This window comes from Camelus dromedarius, chromosome 18, assembly GCF_036321535.1.
Source record: "Camelus dromedarius isolate mCamDro1 chromosome 18, mCamDro1.pat, whole genome shotgun sequence".
NCBI classification, from domain to species: domain Eukaryota; kingdom Metazoa; phylum Chordata; class Mammalia; order Artiodactyla; family Camelidae; genus Camelus; species Camelus dromedarius.
This window is the reverse complement of record NC_087453.1, coordinates 19,511,872-19,524,088: the sequence shown is the minus strand read 5'-3', so window position 1 is coordinate 19,524,088 and position 12,217 is coordinate 19,511,872. Positions and strand designations below refer to the sequence as shown.

Below are 12,217 nucleotides of genomic sequence, written 5' to 3'. Positions count from 1 at the left end.
TCACACCAGCATATCTTATTACTTTGACAGAGGGTGAAGTGAAAGGGAGAGGTGAAAGTAAGGCATGTTAAAATCCAAGTAGGACAGGCCCATTTTAAATCACGTGGCTGAGAGTCTTCTCCCAGGCTTCTCTCAAGTCCCATTTAGGGAAATGGGGAAGATCAGGTTTGGTGGAAGAGGAATCAGGAATTGTATTTGCCATAATAAGTTTGAGGTGTCCATTAGACATCTTGGTAGATATGCAGAGAAAAAATATTTGGATATATCCAACTAGAGCTAAAGGGAGAAATCACGATGGAAATACAGATTTAGGATCCATCAGAACATAGAGTTTTGTTAAAAACAATACTTGCTAATCTATATAGCATACTACTATTTTTTTAGACACCATTTTAAGTGCTTTACATGTTATAAATGCACTTGGTCCTTACCACAACCTTACCAGGCTGGTCCCATGATTATCTCTATTTTACAGATGAAGGAACTGAGGCACAAAGAGATTAAGCCACCCGTCCAAAGATACATACCAAGTATGTACCAGATCTGGGATTCAAACCTAGGTAATCTGATCCCAGAACACTTTAAAGCCAGGATACTTTTTGGGATACACAAAGAGACAGGAGTGAAGAGGAGGAAGATGGTGCCCTCATATACAGTATTTCGACTCTAACAATTGTCTGAGTCCTGAGTATCAAGTGCCTGGCACAGCTTCAGGCTCTGCAGACACAGCGAAAAATAAGGCACAGTCTCTCAAGAAGCCCAGTCTAATAGCTATGAGCTGATAGCAACTATTTACTGAACATCTACTGTGTGCCACACACTGGCCAAGCTTTATAGACACATTATTTCACTTACTCCTCGTAAGAGCCATGTGAGGTAGATGTCATTAGTGCCATTTTAGAAATAATGAAACAGGTTCAGAGAGGTTAAATAATATAACCTAGGTCACTCAGCTAGCAAGTGACAGAACTAGGGTTCAATACAGGTCCATCTTACTTCAAAATCTGGTCTTTTCCAAGAAAGTCCTGTTACATCCTACAACATGGATAAACCTTGAAGACATCATACTAAGTGAAATAAGCTGGTCTCAAAAAGACAAATACTGTTTGATTCCACTTATATGAGGTATCTAAAGCAGTCCAATTCACAGAAACAAAGTAATAGAATGGTGGTTACCAGGGGCCGGGGGAGGAAAGGAGGAGTTGTTTAATGGGTAGTTTCAGATTTGCGACATGAAAAAATTCTGGAGATCTGTTTCACAACAATGTGAATACTTAACACTACTGACCTGCACACTTAAAAACGCTTAAAATGGTAAATTTGATGTTATGTGTTTAAAACTTAAAAAAGATTTTTTTATCTGGTTTTTCCAATTATACCACATGTCATAATGGATATACTTACTGTGCTATAGAAATACCTGTGAGGAAATAATTTATTCTGCAGTGTGGGGAAGGAGAGGGTATAGAAAGGAAGAGAGCAAAAAAGTTATTAAGAAAGGATACATTTAAAAGATGAAGGTCCCCACTTTATCCTCACTATAGTTTGGGGACGATATCTCCATCTCAACCTCTGCAACAGCTCCCACACCTGTAGACAACTAATAATTACCACAATAACCAGACTAATCCAGGCTTAAGAACATTCCAGCACCTTCTATCTTGTAAGCTTCTTCAGTCTCCTCCCATTCCAAGTCATCTAGCACTGGAAATAAATTAAGTGTCCTAAATTGCCCCATTCACTAAGCTAAAGAACTTCTGCAGCTCCCTACTGCCCTCAGAACACAAAGGATTATCAAGACAAGAGGTCAGGAACAAATTACTTAACCTTTCTAAGCCTCAATTTCTTCAACTGCGTTAAGAGGTGAGTCCTGACACTTGATTCAAAAGACACTGTATACCTTGCACAATGCTTTATCCAAAGTACGTGCTCAGTAAAGATGAATTAGTTCCCTTTCTGCCTGTTCCTACATACCCAGCTCAGTAAGGGTCTTTGGGTTAAAGGACAGAGCAAGTATTTCCACAATCTTAAGGCAGATAGGGAAGAAGACAAAGGGAAAAACTCGCTCATCTATGGTTAACTGTGTCCAGGAAAACACTGCTCACCCAGAACTGCTTCTTCATCTGTAACCCTCCACAAACACAGACCACTTGGTCTTTATCTTTTATTCTATTCTTTTAATCACATAAGTATTATGAAATTAAGCTAATATATAAAGTTATACCCAATTCCCACCCCACTACAACCAACCACTTTATTAGTTTCTTGTATACACTTCCAAAGTTTGTTTATGCTAAAGCTGTCTTTAAGGTAATGTTTTACAGCTGTGTGCAACATAAGTTCTGAGAACATGAAGGGCCTGGGGGAGGAGCAAGCAGCCTAGGTCTTATGCATCCTGCTTTACCTTAAAGCAGTGTCCTTTGCTCATTCAAAAAAAAACACTAATCATATATCGGGCGCATATTATGAGAGAGATACCAAGTACAGCATTTATGAACTGACTACCCTTCAGCTTCTTACTACGCATCAGAAATGCATTTAACTCTTTACACAATTGTCTTTGCTCCTCACAACATCTTAACAGGTAGGTTACTAATTATCATCTCCATTTTACAAATGAGGAAACCGTGGCACAGAAAGGTAACTTGCCCAAGCAAGAGACAGAAGGGTTCTGAATCCAGGCGTGACTCCAGAGCCCTAGCTCCTAACCGTGACGCTCTATACTGGCGAAACAGATTAAGTCCCTGCACTCGTTGGAGCTCAGCCTACTGTGGGATACAGGCGAGAAAAAGAGTAGACAACAAAGAAATATGTAATTACAGACTAAGAAGGTAATGTAAACCAAACGAATTCAGGGCTGTAACTGAATAACAATGAGGACCTACTTAGAAGGTTGGGAGAGAGGGTTGTGTCAAGGAAAGGCCTCTCTGAACGAATGACATTTATGACGGCTTGGGAACCATTTGTGGGCTGCAATGATGACCCACCACCCAATTCACGGAGGAGAAACTCGAGGCCGGTAGAGTCTAAAGCAAACTCGCCCAGGGTCCCCCAGACGTGCAGACGTGGCGCAAGGAAGGGAGGATCCAGGAGCTGGGCCCAGGACTCGTACACGCCATCAATGCCCGATGCAACCCAGCCCGCTCGGCCCCTAACCCGGGGCCTCTAGCCTGACGCTGCCCCATGCCCCGCCGCGGCTGACAGCGTCCGGACAGCTCATAGGGAGGCCCCGCGGCCGGCCAAGAGGGGTTGGGCCCGTACTGCGGCGGCCTGGAAAGGCCTCTTCCCCGGCCCCCCGCCAGCTCCCGCCCGGTCCACCCCGCCCCGCCCCTCCGGGCCGGCTTCGTACCTGCACGGCCCGGACCAGGCCCCGGCCGGTCAGCTGGCCCTGACGCAGCTGCAACAGAATGTTACCAGGCCGCGGCCGGCCGCCCCATCCGCCCCAAGCCGCTACCGTTGCCGCCGCCCGTCGCCCTCGGCCGGCCCCAGACCCAGCAGCCGCCGGTGCCGCCGCCATGTCTCCTCTTCCGACAAACAGGAAGCAAGCGGCCCCGGGGCCGCGGAGATTTCTACGGGGCGGCGGAGGGGTCGCCGCAGCGCCCCCAGTGGGCCGAAGGCGGAGGCGCAAGCCGCGTGGCAGGGGTGAAGGCCGGGAGGGCTGCTGGGAAATGTAGTCTTGCTCCCAGGCGGGCAGGTGCGAGAAAGCTGTTTCGTGCGCTGGTTTTTTTTTCCGGTCCCTCCATCTGGCACTTCGGCGAGGTTCCCCGAGGACGAAGACAAATCCCCGCGTACGCACTCTCCCATTTCTTGCCTATTTGGGAGGCTACAACCAGCTGGCTAGGAAAAGATCCTGGGTTCCAGGCCAGGAATCAGGCCTCCTGGTCTGATTCCTGCCTGCTTCTCTCTGTCCCTGACTCGCCACAGACCTCCCTGAGCCTTGATTTCTTCGTTGATTCATTCAGTCAGTAGTTCCTGAGAACCCTTCAGCCAATAAATGGTTCCTTGGAGCCAGCTCTGTGCCCAGCACCGAATGGTCCCTGAGAATACAGTGGTGAGTAGAACAAATTAACAGGTCCCTTCTTTGGAATGCAGGTTACAGAGTAAGTCAGTAAATCCATACACAAACACACAGTAACAAACTGGGTAAATTGTGTAACTGGGTAGGCTGTTGTGAAGTTAAATGAAATAATAGAAGGGAAAGAAAGGGATTGGTAAATTGTGACATCATATTTTCTCTCAGAGGAAGCTTGTCCTAATTTTTCCCCCACCAGGTATGTTCTCTATTATGAGCCCACATAGTCATTCTTTTGGCAAACTTCTGTGGCAGGATCGCGTTGTCTCTTTTTTCTTCCTGAGAGGGGGTCTTGTAACATAAATGAAAGAGGAGTGCTGGGTGTGATGCAATAAGGAATGGTGGAGATCATGATTCATAATTTATTGTCCAAACCAGAATGCTTTTAAGAATAAAAGGATGCTGTTAACAATTACACTGGAAGAGCAGGCACACTGGGATCGTGGTCACTATCATCATGCCCACTTACAAGGAGTGGTCTCTACTCGCCTCCTGCAACTTGTTGCTGGATCTTCTAGTTTTTACATGAAAATCTCCAGTTTTGAAAACTCCACGGGCCAAATAAAACTCGATTTGTGACCTCTGGAACAGGGAGACCAGGACCAGGTCCAGGTACACATGGAAGTTTAACATGTGGTAGTGGAGATACTTCAAATCGATGGGGAAAGGAAAAAAATGTTAAATCTTTAATGTCACACCAAAAGCTAAAATAAATCTCAGATATATTAAAAGCTATATAAAACAAAATCAAAGTATAGTTCTAAAGCTGGATTATGCTAATGGTTCTCAAACCTTAAGCTGACTAAAAGTCATTGGATAGTACCCACAAAATGGGTGAATTTTATGATAACTAAATTATACCTCATAAATTTATGGTATGTAAGTTATATGATATGTAAAAAATCAAAGTATAAAAATAGAAGTGAATCTATGGGAATACTTTTATGATTTGGGGATAGAAAAATTCTTCTCAGTCATAAAACCCAGATGTCAAAAATAGGAAAAATTGACAAGTTTGACCTAAACAATGTTAAAATCTTCTATGTAAGATGCTATAAACAACCATAAAATGCAAGTGGTATTCTGGGAAAGAGTCAATATCCAGAATGTATGAAGAACTTACTGCACCCTCTGCCTGACGTTCCCATCTTCAGCAAGCTCTGTGAATGGCTTGCTTCCTCATGTACTCCAGGTTTCTATTCAAGGAGAGAACTTCCCTACCATCCACATAAAAATAGTATTCCTTACACTCACCATCTTATTACCTGCTTTGTTAGTTTTAATAGCACTACCTCCACCCGACTTAGTTGTTTACTTTCTGCACCCCTCCCCCTGACTAGAGTATAATCTTCGTCTTTGTTCACCCCTGCATTCATCTCCGGCACCTAGAATAGTACTTGATACATAGTATGTAATCAAATATTTGTTTATTGGCTCAATAAATTAATGAACAGATACATGAACTCCTATAAAAATCAAGGAAAAACCAAGCAACCCAATAGAAAAATAGGTAGAAAGGAAGAGGCAATTCACAGGAGAAAAATAAATGGTCAGTAAATGTGTAAAAAATGCCCACCCTCAATTTTACTAATAGAATGCTGATGGTGAGGGCATGAACTGATATACCTTCCTGGAAAGAAATTTTTTAGCAATATGAATTAAGTCATAAAGCAACTTTTTTTTAACCTTTTTTTTTATTGAGTTATAGTCACTTTACAATGTTGTGTCAAATTCCAGTGTAGAGCACAATTTTTCAGTTATACATGAACATATATACATTCATTGTCACATTTTTTTTCGCTGTGAGCTACCATAAGATCATGTATATATTTCCCTGTGCTATATAGTATAATCTTGTTTATCTATTCTACATTTTGAAATCCCAGTCTGTTCCTTCTCAACCCCTGCCCCCTTGGCAACCACAAGTTTGTATTCTATGTCTATGAGTCTATTTCTGTTTTGTATTTATGGGGTTTATTTTTTAGATTCCACATATGAGCGATCTCATATGGTATTTTTCTTTCTCTTTCTGGCTTGCTTCACTTAGAATGACATTCTCCAGGAACATCCATGTTGCTGCAAATGGCGTTATGTTGTCAGTTTTTATGGCTGAATAGTATTCCATTGTATAAATATACCACATCTTCTTTATCCAGTCATCTGTTGATGGGCATTTAGGCTTTTTCCATGTCTTGGCTATCGTAAATAGTGCTGCTATGAACATTGGGGTGCAGGTGTCATTTTGAAGTAAGGTTCCTTCTGGATATATGCCCAGGAGCGGGATTCCTGGGTCATATGGTAAGTCTATTCCTAGTCATAAAGAAACTTGTTGAGTCAATAATTACTCCCTAATGATCTTATTTGATACGTTGATGATTTAATTTAAAAATGCTTATTATTATTTGTGAAAGCAAAAGTAGAAACAATGTAATAATAAAATAAGATCATGGTTAAATAAGTTCTAGTATTTCAATATAATGGAATATTTGAGCCATTGAACATCATTATTTACAAAATAAAATACTAAGATTTCAAATAAAATCAAACATGCATATCCTTTTATCTGCTTCTAGGAATTTATGTGTTAATAACAACTGAACAAGTATACCCAAATGTATTAGTAAAATATTTAGTAAGATATTTATATATCAAAGTATTGGAAAAATCTAAATATCCATCAATAGCTGACTAGTTAAACAAACCATAGTTCATCCATACAGCAGAATACTACATGGTCACTAAAAGTAATAGGACACACACACTGACATGGGAAGATGTCGATGACACAGTTAAGTTAAAAAAGCTCATGGAAGACCAGTGTGTATCATATGATCCCATTGTGTAAAAAAATAATCTCTTTATAATTTATATGTACATTACAAAATCTGGAGAATTTTTAATGCACAAAATAGTTGAAAGCGATTACTACTGGGAAATAGAATTAGGAGGTGGGGAAAGAATGTTCATTTTCTTAACTTTTACACTATTATTTACATTTTATTATGAGCACATATAATACAAATGACTTAAAATTTAAATTTTAAAAATGATATATCAATAACTGGACAGAAAGGTGTTCACCACACATTTTGAAAGAAAAATAAAGCAAGTTCTAAAGGAAGAGGTATATTATGACCCCATTCATGTATAACTAGGCATTCCTCCTCTATGTGGTTATGTGCCCAGAATTACCTGAAAGAAATGTCATCAAAAATATTGTCACAGTGTAAACAGATTTTTGTTTTATTATTATTTTTCATAAGTTTTTCACACATGTTACACTCAGCGGGGAGAAAAGGTCTTTTAATGTTGGAAATTAAGAAAAAAGAAAGGACAATAAAAAGCATTTCCAGGGATAGAAAGCTGGGCATTGGTGAGCTTGTCTGGCCAGCAGCCAGCATTCTTTGGGCAATCACAGCCCCAGGGTTCCACCCAGAATTCTTACTGAGGCATATGGTGGAATATACTCTCATCTGTCACAGCAAAGAGACAGGATCATGACAAATTTTACAGTTCAAATGGCCCTTCAGGTCTCCCTTCACACTCATCATGATGGAGACAAGTCTTCGCACCTCAGCTTTGACCCAATTTCAAATGTCACTTTCCATTCCTCAGTTTGTATCTTCCTCAGTCAAGCCTGGCCCAGGCCTTCCCCAAACCTGGCTATTCACTGAATCAAAATGATCACATCAAATTCAGTCCTAAGGTCACTACTCACTAGGAAATAAGGAGATAGATTTCCAGAAACCTCTGGGTAAAGGCACTCTTTCCACATCATCTCTGTTACACTGGCCAGATGAGTGTCTTTCACCACCAGAGGGCGGGGTACTCCCTCCAGTAAGAGGCCGGCTGAGGTCAATTTGGGTCAGCCTTGGAAAAACTGAAGCTCCTTAACAGCTAATTTTTTCCCCCACAATAATCCCAAATGGCTTAACCAAACATGCTGATGCTACTCAGAGAATATTACTTCTTGTAAATGAGCTACCAAACTCTTCTCAGCTAGACAAATGGATTTTCCAGGACAATTTTTTTTTAAGTCATAGAGAAGTCATTGTAATCAAATCAAGGGGCACAGTTATATTCAGATCATGGAAACAGCTGTTTATGCAAACAAATTATCACAGCAAAATGGAATATGTGCCATTACAAATAAAGGCATGTGGTCATTAAATTTCATCCATTCACCAAGTACTTATTGCAAACTTACTATGTGCAGGTGCTGTCCTAGGAATTGGAGATACATCTGTGAATAAGGTAAACATAGTTTGTGCTTTCTAGCATCCAGAGTCTAGTGGAGGAGGACAGACAGATAAGCAATTACAATCTGGCTCCAATCCACACAAGCATCATAACCTTGAACAAGTTACTTAACTTTATGAAACCTCAATTTGCTTATGTGTAAATGGAGAAAATAACAACATCAACCCCAATGGACGGTTCTGAATTTTATATGAGATAATAGATAGAAGGCATTTAAACACAGGGCCTGGCACAAAGTAGACACTAAAAAATATTAGCTATTATTATTACATTATTTTTATCACATAAGTTTTCTTTTCAAGCATATATAAAATACAGCAGCTTCAAACAGGCATTTTTAAGGCTTTACACAATCCATCTCTACCCCTTAGAATTCAGCCCTGATTCCCAGTTCTTCCATATGCTTTTCATGTTCCAGGCCAACTGGGATCCTTAGAGACCCCCTGCCATGCTAATGGGGATATCCCCTCAACTCCTGCAAATTCCACGTTTTCTTTAAGACCACGTTCCTACCTTTTTCAGAACTCTGGAAGCATTTCTGGTCAGATGCTCACAACTTAACCCTGGCTCACAAACCTTTTTAGTATTATCCTTTTAATTTCCTAGGTAGATTGCATCTGATAGAAGGGTAAAGCAACAAATATCCACCTCTCCCCTTAATGCAAGTACAGTTCAAAAGATATTCAAAAGCCTTGTTTCCCTGAAGTGTATAATTATTCTAATAGGCTTGATGCCTTTTTGAAATTCCTTTTGTGGAAAGAATCCAAAAAAACTTTTTTTGAAAAGAAGGAAAAAAATCTAAGTTAAAAACCATTGCCTCTTGAGTCTTTACTACAATTCTTGGGAACCTCTTGACAGGCAACAAATTCTAATTCTCTGGTGGATTCGAGGCTTCAAAAAGCCCACAGTCCTTCTGAGTGGAGCTTGATTAGTAAGTAGATGATTAATACCATTTTTTCTTGTTCTTTTAAAAAATGTTTTATTTGGAATAATTTTAGACTTACAGAAGAGTTGCAAGGATAATACAGACAGTTCCCTTACACCCTCAACCCAGCTTCCCCCAGTATTTACATATCACATAGCCATCATTTTTTTAGCTGCAGTACAAGGAAAAGAAACCCCAGATTGACTGTTGTGCTGCAATCCTAGAAAGCAATCTAATCAAATTAGAACAGACCTTATGAAGAAGAAAGAATAGGTTCCAACCAATTAAGGTCAAAAATTGAAAGGGGGAACCTCATTTCTGATTCTTCAACATTAAGAAGATTGTAAGGGGATATAATGAATAATTTTATGTCTATACATTTAAAAATTAGATGGAATGAACAGATTTCTAGGAAAAAATCCACACCTAAATGGACACAAGAAGTAACAGAAAATTAGCATAATCTCATAACTATTAAATAAATTGAATCTATCATTTAAAAACTTTTCCACAAAGAAAAGTCCAGTCCCCAATGGCTGTGAAATCTACCAGACTTTTAAGGAGGAAATAATACCAGCAATACAGTTTCTTCCAAAACCAGAAAAGAGGCAACATTCCCCGGATGACATTACTGCGTCAGCAAAACACTAATACCAACATAGGAGATAAGGTGCAATAAAAATCTCTAATTTTATTTCATTTAAGTCAAGTTATTTCATTAATAAGGTCTCATCAATTTGCTGCAGTGATATTGGGGACATCCAATACGCTGGTTCTCCAACTTGAGCTTGCATCAGAATGACCTGGAAGGCTGGTTAAAACGTATATTGCTGGCCCTACCCCAGAGTTTCTGAATCAGAAGGTCTGAGATGGAGCTCAAGTTTGCATTTGTAACAGGTTCTCTGGTGATGCTGATGCTGCTAGACCAAGGACCACATTTGTAAACCACGATCCAGTGGCATATATATCGAAATCCTGCTTGCCATAGCAGTGATGTCATTTGGAATGCTTAGTTAGGCTTGAAAGGTTGGAATGGTTTTCCCAAGAAATTTCTAATTTAATTCACTAAGAATGTTAAAAAAAAATACATAGTAGTCAAATAGGCCAGCATTGTTACTCAAAAACCAACTTTGAAAAGATTTTCCAAATAAGATTGCTTTTTGGCTAGAAAACTATGAATTCATTCTGTTGTTCTTCTAACACGCTTTGGACTTTCCTTTAAGACAACCAACTAACTTTGGTATGATAAACTAAGTGGTGTGGTCAGCTATAATCTCTGGAAAAGCTTTTTCAAAAAATTGGCTATTTTGTTGGCTTCCTTTAATAAAATTAATAACTTTCACTGGTTTTGTCCAACATATACATGAATTTCAGCAGGATACCCGCTTTCCAAAGATTTACAACATGTAAAAGAGTATGCCAAATAATAATGTTTTGAGATGCTTCTAATAATTTTTAAATAACTTTGCTATATTTTCATTTTTCCAGACTAATTTAGTATTGACTGAAATTGCCCTTGTCAATTCTATAAACATTTTTCATCTAGTTTTGTGTGAGGAGGTTAAATAAACCTTAAAACGGCCTTGTCACTCGTATCAGGCATAAACTAAGTGTTGTGCAATTTCTGGCTTGTCTTTCTCAAATTGGATCACAAAATTGATACCAGATTGTAATAGCATAATAAGTATTGCTTCTAAAATTCTGCAACAGCAACAATTCAAGGAGAAATCATATTATTGCTGAGACATATTTTTATCAGTTGATTTACTGTAAAAATGGCACACGCCAGAAGACTAAAAAGCTATTGCACAGGGAAGGAAACTACCAATAAAACAAAAAGTCTGCCTGTTGAATGGGGGAGGTTATTTGCAAATGATATATCCAATAAGGGGTTAATATCCAAAAGATATGAAGAACTCATACAACTCAACAACAGAAAACCAAATAACTCAACTAAAAAATGGGCAGAGGATCTAAATAGACATTTTTCCAAAGAAGACATACAGATGGCCAACAGGCACATGAAATGATGCTCTCTACATCACTCATCACCAGGGAAATGCAAATCAAAACCATTATGAGATAGCACCCTCAAACCTGTCAGATGGCTAATGTCAAAAAAGACAAGAAATAACAAATGGAAATGTCGGCAAGGATATGGAGAACAGAGAACCCTCACACACTGTTGCTGGGAATGTAAATTGGTGCAGCCACTATGGAAGACAGTATGGAGATTCCGCACAAAATTAAAAAAAGAATTACCATAAGCTCTGGCAATTTCATTCCTGGGTATTTATCCAAAGAAAGCAAAAACACTAATTCAAAAAGATATATGCACGCCTATGTTCACTGCAGCAGTATTTACAATAGCCAAGACATGGAAGCAACTTAAGTGCCCATCAATAGGTGAATAGATAAAGAAGATGTAGTGTGTCACTCAGCCACAAAAAAATAATGAAATCTCGCCACTTGTGACAACATGGATGGACCAGAAGGTATTATGCTAAGTGAAATAAGTCAGATAGAGAAAGACAAATTCTATATGACTTTACTTACACATAGAATCTAAAAACCAAAACAAATGAACAGATGTAACAAAACAGAAACAGACTCATAGATAAAAAGAGAACAAACAGGTGATTGCAAAGGGGAGAGGAGTCGGGGGAAGAAAGAACTAGGTGAGAGAGATTAAGAGGTACAAAGTTCCAGTTGCAAAAGTAATGAACCAGAAGTATGAAATATATAGTATGGGGAATATAGTCAATAATTAGGTAGCATTTTCGTACAGTGACAGAACTAGACTTACTGTGGTGATCATTTTGCAACGTATAGAAATAAAGAATCACCAAGTTGTGTAACCGGAACTAACATAGTGTTATAGGTCAATTATACTTCAAAAACAAACAAATAAACAAGCTCATAGGAAGAGTTCAAGTTTGTGTTACCAGAGGTTGGAGGAC

General features: G+C 39.3%; 1 protein-coding gene across 5 annotated transcripts in view; it reads right to left on the bottom strand.

The window, feature by feature from the left end:
* TRPC4AP (transient receptor potential cation channel subfamily C member 4 associated protein) overlaps positions 1–3,546 on the bottom strand; it is a 61,995-nt gene extending 58,449 nt beyond the window's left edge. For 2 of the 5 annotated variants that reach the window (XM_031433937.2, XM_031433940.2), the window contains exon 1: positions 3,350–3,544. In XM_031433937.2, the coding sequence (XP_031289797.1) occupies positions 3,350–3,517 (168 nt within the window). In that variant the 5' untranslated portion in view covers positions 3,518–3,544. Of the gene's footprint in view, positions 1–3,349 lie in introns of all 5 variants that reach the window. The other 3 variants (XM_031433941.2, XM_031433939.2, XM_031433938.2) reach the window with 3 other exon arrangements.
* Positions 3,547–12,217: the final 8,671 nt, after the last annotated feature.